This window comes from Macaca mulatta, chromosome 7, assembly GCF_049350105.2.
Source record: "Macaca mulatta isolate MMU2019108-1 chromosome 7, T2T-MMU8v2.0, whole genome shotgun sequence".
NCBI lineage: Eukaryota > Metazoa > Chordata > Mammalia > Primates > Cercopithecidae > Macaca > Macaca mulatta.
The window spans coordinates 59016400-59041052 of NC_133412.1; the positions used below are offsets into that span (position 1 = coordinate 59016400).

The window sequence follows — 24653 nt, forward strand, 5'->3', positions numbered from 1 at the left end:
TCAGAATGCTGAAACCAGTAACAGGGGAGTGATTATATAAATTATGTCCATTTTAGGAAATGGCATGACACTGTAAAATAATGTGGAAAGAAATTTAAGACTGGGCGTGGCAGCTCAGCCTGTAATCCCAGCACATTGGGAGGTGGAGGTAGGTGGATAGCTTGAGCCCAGGACTTCGAGACCAGACTGGGCAACATGGGAAATCCTGTCTCTTCCAAGAATACAAAAATTAGCCAGTCTCATAGTCCAGTTTCAAAATATATAAATAAATAAATAGATTAAAATTAAAACAAGGAAAAAATTTATTAAAAATGCTAAAAAATGGGCCGGGCGCGGTGGCTCAAGCCTGTAATCCCAGCACTTTGGGAGGCCGAGACGGGTGGATCATGAGGTCAGGAGATCGAGACCATCCTGGCTAACACGGTGAAACCCCGTCTCTACTAAAAAATACAAAAAAAACTAGCCGGGTGAGGTGGCGGGCGCCTGTAGTCCCAGCTACTCGGGAGGCTGAGGCAGGAGAATGGCGTGGACCCGGGAGGCGGAGCTTGCAGTGAGCTGAGATCTGGCCACTGCACTCCAGCCTGGGAGACAGAGCGAGACTCCGTCTCAAAAAAAAAAAAAAAAAAAAAAAAAAAAAGCTAAAAAATGAATAAATGTTTTAAAAATTTTTTGAAAAGAGATTTAAAATGCAGGGAAATGTGTTTGATATATTATTAAGTGAAAAAACAGGCTTATTATTATATACAATTTGTCATTTAAAAATTATTTACATTTTTCCTTTTTTTTTTAAGAGACAGGGTCTCTCTATGTTGGTCAGGCTGGAGTGCAGTGGCTATTTACAGCCCTGATCACAGTACACCACAACCTTGAATGATTTTTCTGCCTCAGCTTCCTGAATAGCTGGGGCTATAGGCTCAGGCCACCACACCCAGTTTTAAATTTTTGACTAGGTAATAATTCACTTAGTTCAAAAAGAAAAAAATCACAAAAAAGCACATAAGGAAAAGTTGACCTCCCACCCCTCTTCCATCTTCCCACCCTTCAAGAAAAATCAATTGCCAAATAGGAAACCATATTATTAGTTTCTTGTGTGTCATTCTAGATAATTTCCTATGCATCCATAAATAACTGCAAATACAGAGTATTTTTCCTCCCCTTTCTTTTTGCACAAGTGGCAGTGTGCAGACATATCCTATATACATTGCTCCACACTTTAATTTTTTATTTTATTATATAAAATTTACCCTATTCTTGGCCAGGCACAGTGGCTCATGCTTGTAATCCTAGCACTTTGGGAGGCTGAGTTGGACAGATCACTTGAGGTCAGGAGTTCGAGAACAGCCTGGCCAACATGGTGAAATCCCATTTCTACTAAAAATACAAAAATTAGCTGGGTGAGGTGGCACACAGCTACAGTTCCAGCTACTCTGGAGGCTGAGGCAGGAGAATCACTTCAACCCAGGAGGTGGAGGTTGCAGTGAGCTGAGTTTGTGCTACCACACTCCAGCCTGGGCGACAGAGTGAGACTCTGTCTCAAAAAAAAAAAAATTTATTTTAATCGTTTTTTAAACAGCTGCATAATACTCCATCATATAGATGCAACATTATTTAATTAGCCCTACTACTAGGCCCTTAGGCTAGTTTGTTGTTGTTTTACTATTAAAAATAGGGCTACAATGTATAACCTGGTGCTATTCTTTTCACACATTACAGCTGTAAGATAAATTCCTGGAACTGCTGAGTCAAACATTGTGTATGTTTTCTTAAATCTTGTCAAACTGCCCTCACAGGTTGTACCAATGTAAGCTTTCATCAGTGATGTATGCAAAGGTTTATTCTCCACCCCTACTGGCCTCCCCTGCAGCAGAGGTTGTATCAAACTTTTGGATTTTTGCCAGCCTGACAGGTATTTCATCATAGTATTAATTTGTATTTCTTCATTTATGTGCAAAGTCGAGCATCTTTTCAAATGTTTGGTAAACCACTTGGGTCTCCTTTTCCACTGCATGTATGTTATTTTTGTAAGAAACGCTCATTCGTGTATTCATTCCTTGACAGTGGACTACACGTGGACTTTATGTTAGACACTATAGGAGCTACTATAGGGTAGAAGGAACTTGAGAGACATAACCCTTGCCCTCTCAGAACATGCAATCTGATGGAAGAGAATAATTTTGAGCTAGCTATTGAACATTTATGGAACACTTACATAAGTTATCTATTTGTGCAACTATATATATAACTTATACCTGGAAAAATGCTTGACTGTATACTGAAATTAACAGAAATAATTTTTGAGTAGAAGTAATTTTTTCTTTCCTTTGTGTTTTTCTGTGTTTTTCAAGCTTTTGTAATGTACATACATTATGTTTGATGTTAGGTAATTTCTTTTCGTTCGTTGTTTAAGTTTTTCAAGGTTGGTTGGTTGGTTGATTTTTTTTACAGGGAACATGTATGACTTTTTGCAATGAGAAAAAAGGAAATAAATAATAATAAGACATCATATATACACCGTTTACCTATGTTTTAGACATAAATAAAACACAGGAAAGAAGAGATCTTTCTCTAGAGTGATGGTGAGTTTGAAGAGGAAGATGTAGAAATCCACTTTCAGAGCTGGAATTTGCTGTCATAAATTCCAGCACAGGCCTTCACTCACCAGAAAAACTGAGGACCTGTCTCTCCTCAGCTCGGCAGCCTCTTCTGTGTCCAAGACAGGAATCCAACAGCTCTGAGGGCTGGAAATCTGGCCTCCGGACCCAGGCCTGGGAATTTCCCTTTTCAGGCCCAGTGTCTAAGGGCGACCCCTGTTGGTGGAACTTAAATATGCTCATTATTGGTGAGTTGTTTCTCCAAGATGCCCAATTCAGTTTTAATTTTTTGTGGGTCTGCTGGAAACCTTGAGGCCCACAGCCCACTCACACACTACCCTAACTACATCCTGCTTCCCTTTTCTCCTTGTCCCCCACGCATTTACTCCAGATTTTCCTGGACAACTGGGTCTGGAGACTTGGCCTATGGAGCCACAGGTGTGGCCAACCTTTTAAACTGTAATAAGGCAGGCTACTGTAGGGGCAGGTGCTGGCTTTGCTGATCAGCAGGTGGAGTGTGAAGGTCCTTGTTTTAGGGAACAGATGTGGCATCCTGTCAGCAGACTGAGGATGCCAGACTTGGGCAGCTTGAGGCAACAGTGAACAGGCAGGCCATTCTACTGCACAAGGATGTAGCTGAGGGGACTGTATCCCACCTGAGGAAGGTGGGCTGGAGGCAAATGCAAAGAATGGAGGAAGGGCAGGCTTTCTGGGTGGGAGGTCACACCATTGATGGGCATTTCCCTTCTCTCTGGAGACTCTCTGCTGGGAGATTTCGGCAAGAACCAGAAAACCAACACAACCTTTCCTGACCAGCTCTTTCGTGTCTCTGCATTTATAAGAGCAAGACCTTGGATTGGGGAAGTGTGGGTAGTAAATCCGCCAGTGTCATGTTGCTATATTTATCCATAAAGAATTACCCGGCACGCCCCGTTCATCACTGAATGCTGAATGGTAGTGCTGAATAGAGAACTGGCTGGAGAATCTGGTTTTAGACATGCGGAGCCTGTTTGTAATTCATCAGCATTGCTCTTTTCTCCTGGGTATCGGTCTGTGATAAAGAAAACTGGATACAAGAGGAATGTGCTGGGCATTTCAGTGCTTTGAGAAAACATGACAAAGCACTTCTCAGGGCCCATCCCTAGACAGGACCCTGCCTCTACCACTTCATCTCCCAGATGCCTGTGGAGCCAGCCCCTCACCAGAGAGCTGTCTGGCTCCACTCAGGCCTCAAATCTACTGTCTGTTGATGGAAAATCCTGCATGTCATGCCAAATAAGGCTGATTCAAGGCCGACCTTTCTCCATTTGGGCCGAATGCCCAGCCCCCCCAAACCCCTAACACACAACTGTTTGTGTGTCTGGTTTCCGGGGGCTCCTTAAGGAAGAAAAAAATAAACAGGAATCATGGTGAGGACTGGGGAGGGGCCCTGAGGGCAGGGAGGGGGCTCCAGTTTATTCGGCTGGAAAGAAAAGGCTGGGGAGGAGGGCTTGCCTTTGGATCCAGTTCATTACTTCCCAATAAATCAAAGAAGGGCTGAGAATCCTGACTGCCATCCCCAGTAAGGATCAAGTTCAGCTTTCTGGAAAAGGCCTAGAGGTGGATTGCAGGACTTCCCGGTTTAACCAGGTGACAAACGCTTCTGCTTTAGCCCAGGGGACATGATTACATACTTCCACAGCTTTTGCCGACCACAGCCTGGCCTTAAAGTCCAGACCTAGATTCCCGAAGCTAGTGTGTACCGCACAGAATGGAGACCTTGCCTGAGGAGGTGGTTCTCAGAAAACACTGCCAGGAAGGAAGAAAGAAATGTATATTCTAGGAGGCCTCTGCTAACCAGGAAAGGGGGCTGAGTCACACTCTAAAAAGTGGAAGGGGCAGAGAGCAGGTATCAACGCCCTCATTTTACAGATTTCCTCACCTCCCTGCAAAAAAAACCGCCCTGAGACTCAGACAGGGGAAGTAGCTGGCCCTGGTCACACAGTAGGTTAGCGGTAGAGTTGAGAGGAGTCTCCATATGCCCTCGGGATGTGTTGTGATGGACTTTTCCTACTGATACTGTTTCCTCTGGCAGGGGAATGTCTAGACCAGTCGCACCTTCTTGCTTTGACCCTTCAGAACTTTGGCCTGTCCAATTAAAGAGGCATAGAGCCCTCCTACCCGCAGGAAATGTTTCTAACTTACCGAGCACCTATTATGTGCCTAGAACTTGGACTTTACTGATCCCATTTAAGTCTCACCATTCTAGTGAGGAAGCATCACAGAACCCGTTTTCCCGATGAGGAAACTGAGGCTGGGAAGGGTCTGAATCCAATTTCAAACCAAGGTGGCTTTCATTGAACACCCACGCATTTTCCTCTCAGATGAACTGCTAGGCCAATACCAAAATCTCTCAGGCCACTCTTTTGCTGCTGAGTTAAAAGAGATCCTGAGACTTAGCCTGGGACCCCGACTCGCGGAGATTCTGTGGCAGGCGAAGACCTTTTCTCCTGTGGTCCACTGCCTCTTCGCCTCGGAGGACGCCCCGGGGCGCGAGCGGGGTACGGGAGACCCTGGCTCTTTGGAGGCCCGGGGACTTGCTCTCCGCGGTCCGCCGCGGCCACTCCACGGAGTCCTGTCCTCCAGCGCCCTCACCTGGCTGCTGCGGGCGGGACTCCGCGCACCCGGGCTCCGCGGGCTCGGGTCTGCTTCTCCCAGAGCCGCCGCCAGAGCCCGCCCCGGTCCGACCCGGGCGCAGGGCCCCCGCCCCACTTGGGCAAGGCGGGGGCGCGTGGAGGGAAGCTTCACTGGGGGGCGAGGGAGGGAGCTTCGGTGCCGCGCGGGCGTCAGGGGCTCCGCGGGGGAGGAGTCAGTAAAAGTGGCTATAAAAGCGGCAGCTCCGGCTGACGACCGGAGAGCTGGCGCGCAAGCAGAGCCCAGCGCGGTGCAAACGGACCGAGCCTGGCGAGCGCAAGCGGCGCGAGGAGCCAGCGGAGCTGAGTGCGGCCAGGGTCTGAACCCCGATTTCCCAGACGAGCTACCACTTCGCTTGCCCACGCCCCGGGTGCTCGCGGCGCCTGGCGATCAGCGACCAGACGCCGGGGCCGCTGCGCTCCTGGCCCGCGAGGCTTGACACTGTCTCGGCCACCGACCCAGAGGTAAGAGGGCCTGGCTGGGGGCGTCAGGGATGAGCTGACGGCCCATGCCATGGTAGGAAGGTAAAAAGCGGGGGCTCGGGCCTCCACCCGGCATAGGGTAAACGTTGCCCGCCTCAGTTTCTGTTTGTCTGTCCACCCTGTGCTGTGCTCTGTCTGTCTGTTTGTCCATGCGTCTGTTGATGGGCACACGCCTCTGGCACTGACCTCTGTGGGATTTCTCTGAGATCTTGTGATGCTTTACAAGCTGCAGGTGCCGGGGGGCGCTGGAGTCCCCAGAAGGCATCCAGAGGGGGCAGACTCCTGCTTTCCGTAGATTTTTCCTCCTCTGAATGGCACCTGGGGCTTGAGCCCGGGAGAGTGTCTCGCCGAGGAGGGAGTACCACAAGGGTCGGGTCTCGGTGTCCTGCCGACTCGGAGCCAGCTCAGGCCGAGCGCTAGCGGGCGTGCGCCTAGCAACAGGTCTGCGCCCTGCTGCTCCTGCCTCAGCACGCTCTTCCTCCCGGTTTTCCTCGCCTCCCAATGCCTCCGGGACAGCGCTAGGCACCCAACGACGCGCTGGCGCGGGGCCGAGCTGAGGCAATTGCAATGTTAGATGAACCCGGGGTCCTCTGCTGATGTTTAGACTGAGATTCCATACGTGGCATCACTGGAAGAAGGTTTGGTGTTCCCTGGCAAAGGACGTCGGCTGCAAGAAAGGTCGCGTTAGGTTGGGAGGAAAGGCAGAGTCCTGGCTGAGCGCTAGCCAGGTCTCCCGCTCGCCGGGAACGAGGGCCAGTGACATTCTGGAATGGACCCCGCGGGATGCGTGTGCTCATGAGAGAGGAGCGCGATGCGCCCTGGGTCCTCAGCCGCAGACACTCTCCGCGACAGCCGCTGTTCCTCAAGTGTCGGACGCTACGGCAGTCCCAAGGATCTCCGCCAGCTGCCGGGTTTGAGGTCCTGAGTCCTTCTCCAAGCAGCCAACGCTACCCACAGGTGAGAGCTCCCTTTAAAAACTACCTTTTGATGTGTGAGCCAGTGCCTGGCTGCAGCCCCATCCCGGGGACGGTGAGCCGGGGAGCGCGTCTCTCCATCCCTGCGGTCTGGAAAATGATCCAGGGCGCGCCCGAGGGCGGTGAGCCGGCGGCTCTGCGTGCCCAGGCGCGACGCCACCATGGACAGCTCCCAGCCACTTCCTCCAGTCGGGGTCTGTGGCCCTGGGTCTCTGGGGAAGTCGTGCACTTTCTTCCCAGACACAAGGCGTTGGGGCGCTGGGACAGAGGAAACGGACTGATAGTCCGAGGGGGCCCTCGGTATTACCACTCAGGAGGCAGCCCAGTCCTCAGGAGTCTCTGGTTTCTGACCACGTCCTAGCTGAGTCGGCAGGTGGCTTTCTACAGGACCTCCCGGGGGCACTCTGTGGTTCTCTGGCTTTTCTATGACACCACGGAGACCCCTCAGAGCTGTTAGGGAAGTGCGACCCCTGAGAATCCGACCCAGGCAGTGAGATAATGCCAGATACAATTATGCCAGACATAATTAGGGATCCGGCTCAAACTGTTTTCTGTGTAGGGCACAGGTTCATGTGTTCCATCAAATTAAATTATTTATTTAGTAAATATGGTATTGGGAGGATATATTAGTTTCATGATTAATGACAGAATGGAGAAGAAATCAAATAGAACAAGTTTATAGAGAATGCAACCGGATGTATTTGCAAAAGCAACTATGCTTTTCTGATCCTAACAGTTTTGTTCAAAGCCCATGACATTCTTAAAGCAATTTCCAAAGGCTCCTCTTTAGCCCAGTAGATGACTTTTCAAGTTGGTTACTTGAAACAGGGTGGAAAAACCTGTAGGGTTTAATCTGTGCATCAAATTAAAGGTCTCCCTCCTCTGGTAAGAAATGACACTGGATGGGGCTCTTTTTGTCATTTCCACCCATACAGAAGTGTGTATTTCCTTTATTTCAAAATTACAAGAAACCCAGGTCTGCTTTTTTGGTGACTGACAAAGGCCCATGGAGAGTAAAAACAATTAAACACTTCTTATAAAAAAATTTTGAGACAGCATCTGTGACTTTGGGAAAATTGCTCAAATGTTTTGTGCCTGTTTGCTGATCTGTAAACTGGGAATAATGCAATCCCATCTTGTAAGGTTGCTATGAGAATTACAGTAATTGGTACAACGTAAAGCATTTAATCCAGTGCTGAGCACAGAGAAATCTTTTAAAATGGTAGCAATTACAGGTATATTTTAAAGACAGTTGTGCATTTCTTTTGAATTATGTTTACCAACCCTTTGTCCTCTCTCTTAACCTAGTAACTGTTTGATAGGGGCTCCATCTTCACTTTATTTTGCATCCAAGAACTTGTTGATGGAATTGATGAAAATTCTGGAATTGATCACAATGCAAAAAAAATTCTTATTTAAAGACAAATGGAAGAATTTTTATGTGATAAAAATCAGTCAACTGTTTTCCCCTACCTATACTACTTGGAGGAAAGATAAAAGTAAGTCATTTTCAAAATATTATCACAGCCCTCTGGTTCAGATGATCAGTTCTTCCTGATTGTTCTCTCACGAGAATGCAAAGTCTTCTAAGAGGCTTTGTTGTCTTTCTGGGAGTGAAGTACTCTTGGGTATTGATGGGGAGTGGCCTCCAAGGCCTGGTTTCTAGATCACTCCAGGATGAAAGCTTTATGGAGTGGAACTTTGTCCAGGGGTTCACTGAGTGGTCATTGCCAAGCAGGAAGCACCTTACTTCATGCTTGAGCCTTGCTTAGGTGTGAGATTCTGACCAAGACACTTGCTCTGCCCAGAGCAGTGGGCACTTACTTGATCCCGGCTGGACTGGAGGGTCTCCTCCAGCTCTGCATTTCAGGGTTCTGTCTGGTAGACATCACTAATACATGACACACCACAGAAGTTTGGAGAATGCAATTGTATAGTACCCAATCTTCCAGTTAGAGTTTTTTTTCACAAAAGTGTGTGTGTGCGCGCATGTGAGTGTTTTTATCCCTGTCAGTTTTACATTCTGGTGCTCTTAGATTTTTATTCTTCTCCTCCTTCTGCTCTTAATAGTGCAGAAGGAATCTTAGCTTCTTCCGTCTAAAAGGATTGGAGTCGAAGAATACATGCTACAGATGCTCAGAATCTTTCTATGAGATTACTGATGACATGAATGGAGCAGGAGGATATGGGGCCTTGGATGACCTTGAATTCCTGACTGTCTTCTGTGGACTCCTATGCAGATTCCAGTTTCCAGCATACATTTGGCTTTCTGGTAAGAAAACTATTGAACTTCAGGACACTCTTGGAGTGAAGGGCCAAGGAGGGGAGGAACTGTCATGAGAAGTGGTAGAAACGAGCTCTTCATCAGTCCTGTGGCATTCTGCCTGTTGCAGCAGTACCTGAATCCTCAGGACAGACAGATCAAATGGCAAGAGTGGCATTCAGTGGGGAAGGCCAGCAGGATGGAAGGGGTGAATTCAATTATTCTCATCAGCCTCCTTTGAAGCCTGCTGCTTAAGTGACCTCTTTTTATCACCTGCTGTGGTATTGGCAGAACATCACAATTTGATGGATTAAATGCAATTTGCATTTGCAGTTATAGTTCAAAAGAGAAATGCAAACATGTAGGTTGGGTTCCTAAATGGGGACAAAGTTAAGTTTGTGAGCTACATCCACAAGACTGCATATCTTTTCGAAGTATGCATAGACTTTTCAAAGTCTGGACTACACATCTCTTTCTACATGATGGCACATACCCAGATGTTTGATCTTATCAGGGTAAAGCATCAGCTATCTCTCACTGCTTGGTTTTTGGCCCTTATCTGGAGGCAGTTTCAGCTTCCTTTGGACAGTGAATAGGAAAGGATCACATTGTTACTCTCTTGTATCTGGTTGGGTTGGCAGGAGGCTGGAAGTGGCAGTGGGTACCAAGGGAGACTTCTCAGTGGTGGATTCCTTTATACCATTTTGTATGCTATTCAACTGGGCCTGACCCCCCTTTCCTTAAAGTCTGGAAGGTGGAAACATTGCTAATTTGAGTAGGATGGTGACTATCATGGTGACTTTTATTAGAGCTGTACCTCTTTGCTTTAGCCACTCTCTTCGGGGGCCATCTTATCATCTCTGGCAGGCCCTCTAGTCCTTCTTTTTCTTCTGTGTGCCCTGGCACTAGGCTTTGTTCAACCTTGGTTCTTCAGAAGGGAGGCTGCTTGCAGAGAAATGTCAGCAAATATACATTTGCTGTCTGCTTAGTTCCCTTGGTGTCAGGAAACACACAAGCCCACCCAGAGGGAGAGGAGCTACTACTCCTCTCTGCCCCTGTTATTTTTTAGGGCCTGTGCCTAGGCTCAGCTTGACTCCAGGAATCTGAATCCACCCTTCCCTCCCCACCCCTGCAGGTGAGTGAGCCCTGGGGAGCACAAGCAGGCAGGCCTTCCTTGCACAGGCACCCGCTCAGAGCAAGGAGCTGGAGAGCCTAGCTCCTTGCACTAGAATGTCTTTGAATCTTCTGGAAAGGCAGTCGTATCACGGGTTTAGATGCAACTTCAGTTTAAAGTGCTTTGCCCAGACTTTGAAAACCTTTGAAGACCAGGTCTTTGAAAGCCCTGTGAATTTCTTTCTCTCCTGTCAGTAGCAGAGCCGTACCGTTAGACATTTTCTGTTACGGAGAAAGCACATCTAGATAGTTGTTCTGGCATGGAAGGTGTCCATGCCAGATTGCTGTCTCACCTGTTTTTAGATATCGCACAGAGGGGAGAGGGCCACAGGCTTCCCCAGGAGCCTGCTGCACTCTTTGGCCCTCTCTGAGGTGAGGAGTTCATGCTGTTCTCCAGAGTCTTTGTGGCTGTAAGGTATGCACCCAGCCCTTGGGACAAGGAAAGTACAGTGGCCTGGAGGACAGGCACCCTTTTCTGTGGCTCTGCCAGTCAGGAAAGATGGGAACCATTGGAGTGTTCCTTGGGGACTGCTTTATGGGTGCCAGTCACTGTGACTGTACTCCTTGCCTGGACTATCAACCAGGACCTGGGCAGGTTCCTCGACTTCTCTAGTGGGGTTAGGTTAGACCAGTGCTTCTTAGACTTAAAATATGCCAGCAAATCATAGCAGCACATGTTAAAGTGAGAGTTATGATTTGGCAGATCTGAGATAGGACCTGAGAGTCCACATTTCCAACATGCCCCCAGGTGATGCTGCTGGTTCACAGAGCTGCCTTCAAGCCGTGGGGGCCTATGTCATTATGACATTGATGACTTTCTGTGATTCTGATTCCAATTCTTTTTGGTGTAATTTAAGTCAGTTCCTGTTGTCCAAGTTGAGGAAGCCCAGCTGGTCTGTGCCCTCCTAATGACCTTATAATGACCCTTAAAATTCTTGGAGATAATTATTGTCGCCCCTAAGCCATCTTATCAGCAGACTAAATATCTTGGCCCCCTTTAAGTTTCCACTTTTCCCTGTCATAATAAATTTTCCAAAGCTCTCTGGATCGAGCTACTTTTAAGTGCAAAATCGTTGTGCAAATGGCAATTTATCTTTGCCTGGCAGAGGCATTTGAATGTAATTTTGGTGGTATTAAGAGATCACTTGGGGAATTTCATCTAACTCTGGCTCCAGACACTGAGAATGCATGTTTACATTTAAACAACTATTTTAGACTCCAAAGATCACAGTTTCTTCTTTTTTGAACCTGAAAATGAAATTTAAGGCCTAATTACCTTCCTCAACTCCCTCCCTGTGGCACTCCTGGGAGGATGAATTGGTCATCACCAGTACATTCTGGGTAGCCCAAGATACTGGTGTGCAATTGTGTTCTGTCACCCACCACCACAGTCGGAAGCAGAAAATAAGTTGAGTAAAAGTTTTTGATAATCTTCTATGAGGCAGGCCCTGAATGAGTCACTGAGAAGGCAATTGAATACATGGTTCCTGTTCTCAAAGAACTAACAGCCTGGTGAGGGGACAGACATCCCAGTCAGAAGTTGTCGTACAGGGTGATGGGGGCTAGGACAGATTAGTCAGGAGGAGTGGAGGGCAGAAGACCTGCTGGAGGAATGAAGAAGACCATAAATTCAGCCAGAGGAGATCCGAGGAAGCTTCACTGAGGGCATATGAGGAGAGTCAGAAGCTCAGAAAGGCCTAAACCCCTTTCTTCCTGCAACCTCTCAGGTGCATGAAGTTTCTTACCTGCCTCAGGTGCATAAGCTCCCTTACCTGTCCAGGTACATAAGCTCCCTTACTTGCATCATGTGCATAAGCTCCCTTACCTGTCCAGACTCCGGGCTACACCGGGCATAAGAGAGAGTACTTCAGAGCAGCCGTTAGGCCTCTTTCCTTTAGTCTTTTACGCTAGTAATTTAAAAATTACTTGAACCACAGAATGATTTTTCCAATAAAATCTTAGTAAATCCAATTTAAAAACTAGATAAGAAGTGGCTGTGGTTGGGGGTGGGAGTTGATTTTTGTCTTGAGATCTCTCAAAAAGTTCCACAGAGCTTTGTGGGCTCCAAGGAGCACAGTCTGAAAAACTTCGGTCCTGGGTCATTTCATTTTGCTTTTGGCAGTCATATCAATAGTGTTAGCTTAGTTTTATTGCGGTTTGTGTTGCTGTGTCTTTTTTTTTTTTTTTTTTTTGTGACAAAGTCCCACTTTTGTCACCCGGGCTGGAGAGTAGTGGCATGAACACAGTTCACTGCAGCCCAGCCTCCTAGGCTCAGGTGATTCTCAAGCCTGCCAAGTAGTTGGGACTAATTTTAGCTAATATTTTTGGACTAATTTTAGCATTTTTGTAGAGATGAGGTTTCATTGTGTTGCTTAGGCTGGTCTAAAACTCCTGAGCCCAAGCAATCTGCCCACCACTGCCTCCCAAAGGGCTGGGATTACAGGTGTGAGCCATTGAACCTGGCCTGCTATGTCTTTTTAACATTCTGGATGTCTTGCTGTGTGTGTGTGTGTTTGTCCATCAAACAATTTTCAGTGAAAATTGAAAACTGGAATTAAAATTAAAAACAGAAATCTGGAATTATCGCATGCGTGATAATCCAACAAAGATGGGGTACGTGGAGGACCGGTGGGAAGGGTTGTATAGGATAGGTGCTGGTCCGGGAAACTCCAGCTTGTAGCTGAGCATGGGAGAGACAAACAAAGCTGTGAGCTTTTTGCAAAAATAAGCTTCTTATTTACAACCTGGTCTGTTAATCTTTTTAAATCTCCCAATATTTTTTATATAAAAGCTGGTAAGGAAAAAATACCTTATTTTCAGGGTTTAAAATTTGGCAAGTTCTATCCAGGATCTTGCATCCTTTTTCACTGATGTCAAAAAGCCAAATTTGATTGATTGCAAGATGTTTTGAGGGTGGGGTTTGAAAAGAGGAGGCAAGTCAGATGGATAGGAATGGAAGAGCTCTGTTGCAGAGGCGCAGTGGGGAGTGGGGGCTCCAATTTTTAGCTGTGGCTTCTGTCTGCCTCCTACAAAGCTCTCCTCAAGGGAGAAAATGATACCCTGAATGGGACAGCACCCGAAGAGAGGCTGCCCCTCGCTGATGGGTGGTCCCAGAACTGAGAAAGGGATCTGAAGAACCCTTTCTGGGCCTGGAGCCAGCTCTAAAAACATGATCATATGAATTATTGAAGATGGTGAGAGTAAGGCTTCTTCAGTCTAGAGAGTTTAGACAACACCTTCACCACTGGAAGAACCCTTCTAGGTATGTGAGGAACTCTAGCAGAGGGAAGGGGCACCCTGGCAGAGGGGTTTACCTCTAGGATGGGCATTTGCAGTTGCCTGGCGCTCCTTCTGCCAGCCATACCAAAACACTTGCCCTGGACAGTGTCAAGGAACGCTGAGTGTTGGTGGGTGATCAGCAGCATCTCTTTCAAAGGGAAGCCAGCCTCCTGTCCGGAGGCCTTTGCATCAGCCCACATCACCATAGCAACTGGAACATACTAAAACAAAGACTGACTCCCAGACCTTGGGATTCAGCCTCCCTCTCTCTCCTACTTCCTAGATTTTTCCTCAAAGCTGGACTTAGGTTGGCTCCTTGGTTGTGCTTGATCTCTTAGCACTGGTAACCACAGATCTTGGTTTCTAAAATCCCATGGAACTGTCTTGGGGGCTGGTCAGTGGCGAACCTGAGCCATCCACTTGTACACAGTGGCTGCTGCCTGAGCTCTCACCATGTGTGGACCCTTCTTCTCTCCAGCTTCCTGAGGAGGCAGTGGTAACTACAGGTGGGAGACAAAAACACTGATGCTCAGAGTTACAGAGGTGGTACAGGCTGATGCCCTTGGGTGTCTGTCTGGCTCCTAGTCCAAATCATTACTTGTTCACCTTCTCTGGAGGACTCTTGTCATGCTGTGATGGACTTATTCCCAGCTTGGTCTCCTCAAGCCTCCTAAAGGCTCCCCTCAGGAGTCCTAGTGAATCCTGGGTCTCCAGTGCCTCCCAAGCCCCTGTTGGTGTATAAAGTCATGCTCCTTCTTGTAAAGAACAGTAGGATTGAGCCCCAAAAGGAGTGCATAAGGGAGCTAGTTTGAGTGCACTATTAAAAAAAATTTTTTTTTAAGGCCGAGTGCAGTGGCTCACACCTGTAATCCCAGCACTTTGGGAGGCTGAGGCAGCCAGATCATTTGAGGTCAGGAGTTTGAGACTAGCCTGGTCAACATGGTGAAATCCTGTCTTTACTGAAAATACAAAACTTAGCCAGGCATGGTGGCATGTGCCCGTAATCCCAGCTACCGCGGAGGCTGAGGCAGGAGAATTGCTTGACCCCGAGAGGTGGAAGTTGCAGTGAGCCGAGATTGCGCCACTGCACTCCAGCCTGGCCAGCAAGAGTGAAACTCCATCTAAAAAAAAAAAAAATTTCTTTTAGAAGAGACTGGTGGTTTATGACAAGTCTATTTCAAAGCTGATTGTGTTACAGGCACTGAGTAATTCACTCTTATGCTAGTTTTCCAAAGGTTTGGGTTCAGGAAAACCTCAAACATAGTGGCTAAGTACTTTTCCTTTCCTTTCCTTTTAAAACCCTGTTTATTTTCAGAGGCGTTTAATCCATATGTTTTAGATCCATTTCCATGTTACTCAGCAAAAGATTGTTTTGCACCAACATTGCTGAGCCATGAGTGAGACTGCTCGTCTCTCTTCCACTCCAACTGGTGCTTGCAGCTGAGCCCCATGCTCACGGCCAGACGACTCTAAAGCCTTATATTAGACACAAGGAAATGTAAGCACTAGAGGCAAAAGAAAAATCAATAATATTGACCCTATCTTTATTTAGAATTTTGATATTTCATTCATCGTGACATTTTTGGTGCTAATTTTGTTTTTTAAAGTGTTGCATTGCACGATTCTTTATATTGATGATTGAGTTTTCTGGTGGCCTCTTCAATTTTGCGCCCAAGGCAAGTGCCTCACTTATCTCACTCTCATCCTGTCCCTGGTAAACACCCACCTCCAGGGCCCATTCTGGTTGGAAGGTTAACATCCCAGTCAGTGTGGGTTCTGCTGTGGTCTCCCAGGCAGAGATCAGTACCAGAGACAAGGCAGACATGCCCTTTGGTGATCCTAAAGGCTCCTCTGAGCCCTGTTGATTTGAATTTGGGGTGTGGGACTCCCAGAGAAAGTGGAGAAGAGAGGAACGTGTGTCCTTTTCAGACTTGGCATCTGAAGTTGCTCTCTTCCCTTCTCCCTTGTTTCCCTTCCTTTTCGGAGAGGGCAGGAATTGTGGTGCTCCATAGTAGAGTGTTTTGCAAATTCTGCTGGGCTGATGTGTCACTCGTCTGTGACTGCTTCAGAAGACACTGAGTTCATCAGATTTCTCAATTCAGTTCCTGGTAGTGAGAGAGAAAGCAGTTGGAGGATTTTGGCTTTGGGACTTCCATATGCAGGGATTTCTTCTTGCTTAAATGATTTTTTAAAAATAAAAAGGCATGGCCATCTCAGTGGTGTCTGTTTGGTTGGTAGCTTTGAAGAGGCTCGGAGATTCCTCTGACCACATAATTGTGGGTTATGTGTATGCCTGAACTTTCCAGGTGACTGAGAAACAGCTGAAATCTGTTCTACATTTTAAAATCATGGTGTAGTGTTACAAATGGTAACACATTAATATATCCTGGAATTTTCTGAGAATGACCATGTAGTGAAGTTCATTTTTACTTTAAATATCTCCATATAAAATTTCTTTAAATAAAAAGCTATTTTTGACATACAAAAAAGATGATACTTCTGTTGAATCTTGCGTAATAAGCATGAACTCGAGCTTCTGCTCTGTTGAGGTTGTTTGAGGACATCACCCTTCTGAGCTCGGGGGAACAAGGGGCAGAGAGGCCAAGTCACTATTTGAATAGAGCCCTGCTCACGATGGGCCCTTGGTGGCCATTGTGGGATATGCGGTGCAGAAATCTATGGTTTCCCTCAGTGGAGATGGCTTCTCATCTCAGCCACGTCCCAGTACAATAAAGAGTCCTTTCTTCATTCAGAGACAAGACCTCTACTTGGCTCAAAGGCAGAGACTTTTCATGTTCTGTTTTACTCCCAAGGGCTGGCACATAGTAGGTACTCAAATATTTTTTAAAAATTCAAATGAATGAGTCCTGCATCTGAGCACCAGCCCCCCAAGCATGTACATTTCAGTACATTTGATATTGACCCTTGTGTATTCTTCTCTGGTATTTGAATGAAACTAAAGCCTGCTAGTCAACTTCTCAGATGTCTGTACTCCTGTGGCTTTATGGTTATTTCCACCAACATCATTAATACTCAGTGTTTACTGGGCACCTAAAACATTCAGACTTATGCAGAGAGCATTACATGCATCATCTTATTCAAGCTTCCTGACAACTGTGAACAAGACATTGTCCTGTTTTGCAGATGGAGACTCAGTGAAGCTGCATCACTTACGCAGCTCCAGGTGGAGGCCACTCAGCTCAAGATGGTGGAGTGGGAACTCGGACCTATGTCACCGTGAGTCCAAAAGCTCTTCATAGTAACTAATATTACTCGAATCTTGGATTTTGAAAAAGCATGTTGAGGGGAATATTAGAATTCACAGTAGATTGGATTCGTAAAACAGTATTCATAGAGTTGAATTCATTGAGAGTAATTGCAACCCGAATGCACTCATCGTTGACCCACCAATTCTTTCTAGATACTTGGGATTCAGAGATGACTCCATTGCATCTCCCTGCAATGGAGAAGCTCACAGTTTAGTTGGGGAGACAGACAGACATTCAACTACCTACAATCCATGCTGTAACAGAGGCATAAAGAAAGCAATATGGAAGCACTACAAAGTGATGGTAAACGACTTTGCTGGGGAAAGAGACAAGGTAGCATGGAGGAAGTGATATTTAATTGGGCCTTAAAGAAAAGTACAATTTCTCCTAGGCCAGAGGATGGAGGGTTAAGAAGGAAGGAATATCCTGAACTGAATGCAGAGGATCAAAAAAAAAAAATATATATATATATATTTAGAGAAGAGAAGAACTAGAAGTTTCCTGTGGCTGGAAATGAGATCATAAAGGTGGGGCAGGGCTGTAGCTCCTTGAAAGCTGAGTCAGGGAGTTCGACTTTTCACCTGACTGAAGTGTGTGATCAGTTGGTGGGCATTAGGCCCTTGTACCTGGTGGCAGGTATCTAAGGTTGGGCTTGTCTTCCTCCCTCCCAAGGGTGGTGTTCTTGGTAAGAAATACATTCCAGAATCCCACTCTCACTCTAGATTAGTGGATAATGTCACTGCTAGGGCTCAGTAAATACCCTTCAGCAAGAAGGATAACTGCACTGCCCAAAGTGAATTGTTGCTACCAGGGTAACAGGGCCCAGAAGGCGATAGAGAGAAGATTAAGTCAGGGTCATTTCAGGGGTCTTGTGGCTCGAGTCACTGCCAACATGAGGTTTCTTCACGCTGCAAGTAGAGGCTCCAAGCCCTTGAAGAAAATGTTCCGAGGCTCCTAATCCCAGGTCCTTGTCTCACAATATCCCTTTGGACTGATGCGCCCCTGTTTCCTGTATCCAGTCTCAGGGCTGGGGTGAGGAGGGTTTATCCTGTGGCCTCTGTGCTGGCTTTTCATGAGTTGTGTAGATATTGTGATTTTTTCATAATTCTTCATGAATTCTTGGGCAAATTTCTAACTGCTTTGTTGACTGACCTGTAGCAGAGGTGGCGGAGGGAAAGTGGGATAAAGGGACAGCATTTCAAGTGAGACTCACCTTTGGGGAGGAGGGAGTAGTCACTACAAAGGGTGCAGATTCAGCTCAAATTTTGTCAAAGCTTAACTGGATGAGATGGATACTCTGAATGCAGTCTGGTCTGCAGATGCCCCCTGGGTGATCTTCCGGAGTCCTCATCTCTTCTCTGCACTGTAGTTGTCATCAGACATTTGGGTGATTTTAGCAAACTAAACGCACCCACAAATATTTTGTAGTGCCATCCCTGTAAGTGGACTTAAAGCAAATCTGAGTATGCCCACCAAGTAGCCAGAGGAGAGAAAAGTCACAAAGACTGGGTTCTGCCATTCAACAAAAACACGTTAAATTCAGATCACCAATATCTCCAAGATGGTTCTAATCAGACAAAAAGAGAGAAATGTGAAGTATTCCAGGAAGAGCCCCTTTAGGTTTTCTTGACTGCAAAATAAACTGTTCTCCATATTCTTTCTCCATCAGTTTGCATGCTCTCTACTTTATATATCTTCCTTGGGTTGTAGAATATTAGAGCTAGTATAATGAACTGGGAAGGGGCATAAGCTTTGGAGCCCAACAGTCCCAGTTATAAATCTACCTCCTGCACTGATTAGCTGGGTGACTTTGGACAGGTTACTTCACCTTTCTGTGCCTCAATTGCTTATCCATCCCCTAAAATAGGATGATTATATATTATTCTGAGTACTATGTGAACTAATACATGGAAACTTCTTAGAGTTATGATCTTGTACATACTAGGTATACAAAATAGCATGTCTCTTCCACTTGTCAATGTAGCTGATTGAATTAGCAGACACCGTATGTAGAGACAACCATGCTGTGACTTTGGGGGAATTTACAAACTTTAAACCTTTGACAAGCTATGGGCAGTAGCTGGTCCTAGAACAAGCATCTGAATGGCTGAGGCATATGCTCTAGTGGTCCCTTGCAGAGGAAGAGATTGTGTCTCCTTGGTGTGGTATCTGTCAAGCTCAACACTCCATGAGATCAGGAACTAGTCCATCTCAGTCACCATTGTATCTCCGGAACTGAGACATTCAGGCATGAACGTTATCCATAAAGGAGAGCTACTTACTAGCATTTCCTGAGATCTACTACTTACACTAACTTTATAAGTGCTTTACATATATTGGTAGGATACAGAATAGAGAAAGATAGTCCAAATCTTCTGACTTCTGGTGAAAATACAGTTTAAGAAGTGTAAAAAGCAGATTTGCTAGTATCTCTGTGCCCTGGCTCAGAATATCACATTAAGAAGGTAAATGTTGGAGCTGCAGGTTTTGAGATCTGCGTGGGTGGCAGCAGGTTGGTGCAACAGTGAAATTTGAAGGGCACAAACTCCTTGCCTAGCTTGGCTGTGTAACCTGTCCAATTATTTGCTTTCATTCCGGATGTCTTTCCCACTTCTGCTCTCTGAAAAAGGAAGATGTTGAGAGGCACATAATTAATTTGGGTGTGTAAGACCAATGCCCTCAAAGTTCCTTATTTACTTATCGTTATGTATAACTACACACATTATCAACATGAGGTTGAGTCTTCTGCGGTGGGTGTTTGTCTCTTACCCAAAGTAAAGGGAAGTGATTACCATTGAATGGTGGAACTCTGGTTATCACAGCCGGGTTTCCCACAGGTAGGACTACCCACAATATCAGAACAATTTATCCCTAATTATGGTTTTGGAAATGAAGCTTAGATGAGCCCTTCCTAAAATGCATTTCTCAGTAGCATCACTTCCTTGAGCTGTTACTAGATATTCTAAGGTCAAACAAATTTGAGACAAACTGGGCTAAACAAAGTTGACCTGTTTTCATTTTCCAATATCTTTTCAATGCCTTTGTAAACCAGCATGCACCATGTCTTTCAGGGAGAGGTACATAGTGTATAGTATCTCTCAGATGTGTTGGTCTAGGGAATTCCCTTTCTATTTTCACAGAGGACTTTCTGAGACTTGGGTGCTGTAGGACCTATGTTGGGGAAACACTGAGCTAAATATTCAGTAGTGGGATAGGATGAAAAACAAACACCACATGCAACTGGGCATCCCCGCCAGAAATTCTTAATAGGTGCTCATTACAGTTTTATTAACACTAGGGTCCTCTTTGAACTTAAGTAGAATGCTTTTGTCAAGTTGTTTTTGTTATTTATGATTTTATTTTTAAGTCAAAGTGTGCCGAGTATGTTCCTAGTTTTGGGGATTTGAAAAGTGGGACAACTTGAGGTCAAAGACCCTCCAACAGTTTATCTTTGCCTTTCTGTTGTCTCTGATTTTTATCTGGTTTAACCACAGATAACCTAGTAGTCCTGCTTGGCCTCTAGAGAGGGTGGTAGCTTGTTCCAAATGGTCACCAATCAGAAATTTCTCCCTCACACAAAACAACAGTGAGCTTACAAAATTGTAGTATTCATATTCATATGACTATTTTCTTTTAACTGGAAGTTTTTCCTTTGCTTGTCTGACTCATTCACTCATTTATTCTCTCATTTAGCAGTTTACTGAAGTCAGCTTATAATATTGCAAAGGCTGCTAAGCTCTGGGGATGCAGCAGTGACCAAAATGAGCTGAGACCTGCCTGCATGGAGATTACAGTCTAGAGCAGTGCTGTCCTGGAGACGTACAATGGGTGCCACATTTGGAATTCTGAGTTTTCTAGTAACCCCACTAAAACAAAGTTTAAAAAGAAACAGGTAAAATTAATTTTAATAATATACTTTTTTTCACCTCATACATCCAAAATATTGTCACTTCAACAGGTAGTCACTATAAAAAATAATGAGATTGTTTATGTTTTTTATACCAAATCTTCAAAATTGGTATATATTTTCTGCTTACAGCACATCTCAATTCGGACCCACCATATTTCCAGTGCTTAATAGCCACAGATGGCTAGTGGAACAGTGTAGGTCTAGAAAGAGAGACAAATAAAAAAAATAGGTAAGAAAAAATCACGGGCATATGTGATTCCAAACTGTGGTCAGTGATATGAAGCAAAGTTGATAGTTTCGAGGAAAAAAAATAGGGGATCTGCTGCAAGTGGCTGGTGGAAATAGAAGTGGGAGCAGGGAGAGAAAGCCTCTTTTGGCAAGCAACATGTAGGCAGAGCCTAGGAGGATGGTGAGTAGAAGATAGAAAGACCAAGAGTGGGGACAAGGATGTCCTAGGTAACAAGGATGTGGAGAGGCCTCAAGATAGAGAGTGAGAGAAGTCCAGATTGGCTGGGGCAGGGAAAGTGAGGTGAGGAGCAAGGCAGGACTGAAGGGGAGGCAGGGGTGAGGGGGCAGCAGGGGGATCATGCAGCATCTTTTAAACCACGCTCAAGATTGTGAACGTCATCCTGAAAGCAATGGAAAACATGAAGTGGTTTCAAGCAAGGGAGTTACATTGTCTGATTTTTCTGGTTTTTTTTTTTTTTTTTTTTTTTTAAAGGGATCACTCTGGCTGCTCTCTGTCTGGGTAGGTGAGGGTGATAGGCAATAGTTGGCAAAAATAAATGCAGGAAGATGGCAGGGGATGCTATGGTGCTGGGCTGGGGACCTGGTGATGGTGGGTTGGAGTGGAGGCAGCAGGAAAGGAGAAGTGTGGGTGGATCCAACTGGTGTTTAAGAGATGAAATGGACAGACGGAATGGTGGAGTGGACATGGGATGAGGGAGAGGGAGGTGTCCAGGAGAACTCCCAGGATGTGGGATGAGCATCTTGGTGGATGTTAGGAAGACTAGAGTGGGTTTGGGCTGGAGATTATACTCCAGGACACCCTGGGCACGGCCAAGCAAGAAACCTTGCATCTTTTCAACAGGAGTTATTCATTGCTCTTGAAAAGCCAGGTTAGGTGCAGTGGCTCACACCTGTAATCCCAGTGCTTGGGGAGGCCAAAGTGGGAGGATTCCTGAGCCCAGGAGTTCAAACCCAGCCTGGGCAACACAGCAAGACCCCCATCTATAAGAAAAATAAATTGCCAGGTGCCGTGGCTCACATGTATAGTCCTAGCTACTTGGGAGGCTAAGGCAGGAGGATCACTTGAGCCCAGGAGTTTGAGGCTGCAGTGAGCCATGATTGTACCACTATACTCCAGCCTGGGTGACAGAAGAAAACAAAATTTTAAATGATATGGAGTTTTTTGTTATTATCTCTGAGGAAATAATACAAAATTACCTCTGATTCATTTTGCAATGTATTATTGCAGTAACACACAGCTTGTACCAGAAAATATTTTCATAAAGAGATGGCTTTTCTCACAACTTTAAACTTTAAAAATAGCATTTAATCAGAGCTTACTAGGATTTTAATTTCTTTGTTTGTTTATTTATTTAATTGTTTTTGAGATGGGGGCCCTCACTGTGTTGCCTAGGCTGGTTTCAAATTCCTGAGCGCAAGCGATCCTCCTGTGTCTGCCTCCTGAGCAGTTAGGACTATATGTACATGCCACCACGCCCAGCCTTAGCAAGTATTTTAAAGAGGGCTTTGAATTAGCTTCTCTTTGTGGATTACACTCAGAACTGTAGAGTGCTTGGTAAATGGATAGGGCTGCAGTGAAATCCACTGTCACTAATGTGTGTTCTCAGTGGGTCCATTTTTCATCCTGGAGAGCTCTGATGGAGAACTTGAAACTTAAGATGTAGTCAAAAAGAGACTGCCAGGAAATGAATGAGCAGACTCAGGGTATTCTGGATGAAATGCTCTTATTACAAAGACTCTTGGTGCATGTTCCATGTCCCACTTATGTGTTTGATAAGCCACCAATACATGTATCAGTCTGACCTGTTTACCAAAAAAAATACCAAGACTTGAGAGCTCTGAGTCACTGCCAGGTAGATCAATAAAACCATGAGATATTGCAGGTGCTTAGACCATTTATTCAGCAAACGTTTATTAATCAACCACTCTACACCAGACATGGAGAATGCAAAACCCAGTAACTTATGCTCCTACCTTTCAATCTGGGAGCATGGGGTGGGTGAGTGGAGTCATGCGAACACATGAGATTAATACATTTTATGTCTATATAAGGCAAAGAGTGGGCAGAAAAGTGGTACCTCATTATTCTTGGGGGAATTAATCTTTGACTTGAACCTTGCAAAGCATAGTAAGAATTCGTCTGCTGATTAGAGAGGGCACTTTAGCCAAAGGGCAATCAGATAACCCAGTACATCAAAGGAGCCATGAGTGTCTCAGTGTGGCCAGGGTGTAAGGATGAAGCCGGATGTGGAGAGAGATGGGGCTCTGACATGAAAGATGTCCAGAGAAGTCTTATTAGGTAAAGCTTGGAAAGGTTCCTGTAACACTTCATGGCACCAGTTTGATGGACCTGGCCAGAATTGCCTACGGGAATTGTGCACAGCAACCTGTGATTGTCAGAAACTGAGAAGTGGAGGTGATTGCAGATCATTATAGATGATTATAATGTACATCTACAATGATATAGGGTACAATGTGTATTTGAATATAATCTGGGATAATGATATCTTTGGTGTAGATACAACCTCCATCGCTATTCGATGCCACAGGGAGCACCTAGAGTGTTCCGGTGCTTTGCCAGGCATGAGCAGTGCTGGTGTGTGGAGGGTAGAGAGAGTGCAGGGAGGACAGGGGCATGCAGGGTCCAGATGCTCCTGGGGTGCTCATGGTCTAAGCGGGTAGAGAGATGTGTACGCATGAAAAGCAACAGTCACACTGTTCACTGTTCTTTTCTGGGCACAAGGGAGGATAATGCATTCCACACTTTCATTGTTAGTTGTGGTCAAGTGTCTTGTCTTAGTGAAATAGGAACTGAAGCTGTGTGTGTCATTTCTAGAAGAAATGTACAAAAACTAACACACGATTCTTTACCTCCTCTTTCCTCTGCTGCAGTGACTGGCAATGGTGTGGATGGAGGGGCCAGCTTGGGTGCTTAGGTGCACATAACAGCACAGGGTCCTCCACACACCCACGGTGGACCTGGGGGCTGGGTGAGAAAGAAGTCTTGCAGCTTTAGGTTCTTTATTACTGTAGCAGAGCATGACCCATCCTCACTAGTAAGCAATGCCAGGCAGTCTCCACTGTGTTTTAGGCCACTGTGTAGAAAGGAAATGCTCCTTCATTAATTAATTCATTCCACAAGCATTTGGGTCTGTGCTCTAAGCACTGTGTGAAACCAGCCTGGTTCTAAGACTTTTGGAGGAAGGAGCAATAACTAGGAGTTGGAGTGGTCAACAGAGGCATTTTATTACATTTTTAAAAAGAACCTACATGGTGCATGTGTATATACATATTACATATTTTTTCCATTATGTAAGCCACATAACCATGTTATTTCCTTATAACTTGGGAAATACAGAAATGAAAAAGAAAAACTCATAATCCTACTACTGAAGATAGACACTGTAAGAATTTTGATGAATTTTTTTAGTGTTATTATTGTATATTTTTTACATAATGTTGATAGAATTTTACCTTATACGCAACACATCTTAAAGTTGATTCATAGCATTTTCAGCTTTCAAAGTCATCTTTTTAATTGCTATAAAATAACATCAAATTTATTTCTAAATTTTTACTATTAAACATTTAAAATGACCATTTTATATACATTTTTTCCCAAGTTTTGCTGATTTCCATAGAATGATTTTTAGAAGTGTAAGTAAACAAGAAAATGGCCTCCAAAGATTTATTCAAATTAACACTCTCATTAATTGTGTACAACAGTGTTATTTACACTAATATTTTATATTACTATAACTTAAAAAATAATTTTAATAGGTGAAAAATC

The 24653-nt window shown here is 45.2% G+C and overlaps 2 protein-coding genes across 3 annotated transcripts in view; both read left to right on the forward strand.

Moving 5' to 3' along the window:
• The first annotated feature begins 5484 nt into the window (after nt 1-5484).
• CEMIP (cell migration inducing hyaluronidase 1) overlaps nt 5485-24653 on the forward strand; it is a 171862-nt gene continuing 152693 nt past the window's right edge. Inside the window, exon 1 of the mRNA XM_015142864.3 lies at nt 5485-5728. The gene's annotated coding sequence lies outside the window, so the exon portion shown is untranslated. The remainder of the gene's footprint in view (nt 5729-24653) is intronic.
• Nucleotides 5485-24653, forward strand: part of LOC144330038 (uncharacterized) — a 92297-nt gene continuing 73128 nt past the window's right edge. Inside the window, exons 1-2 of one of the 2 annotated variants that reach the window (XM_077940111.1) lie at nt 5485-8992; nt 16580-16672. In XM_077940111.1, the coding sequence (XP_077796237.1) occupies nt 6530-7081 (552 nt within the window). In that variant the 5' untranslated portion in view covers nt 5485-6529 and the 3' untranslated portion in view covers nt 7082-8992; nt 16580-16672. Of the gene's footprint in view, nt 8993-16579; nt 18287-24653 lie in introns of those variants that run through there. The other variant, XM_077940110.1, reaches the window with a different exon arrangement.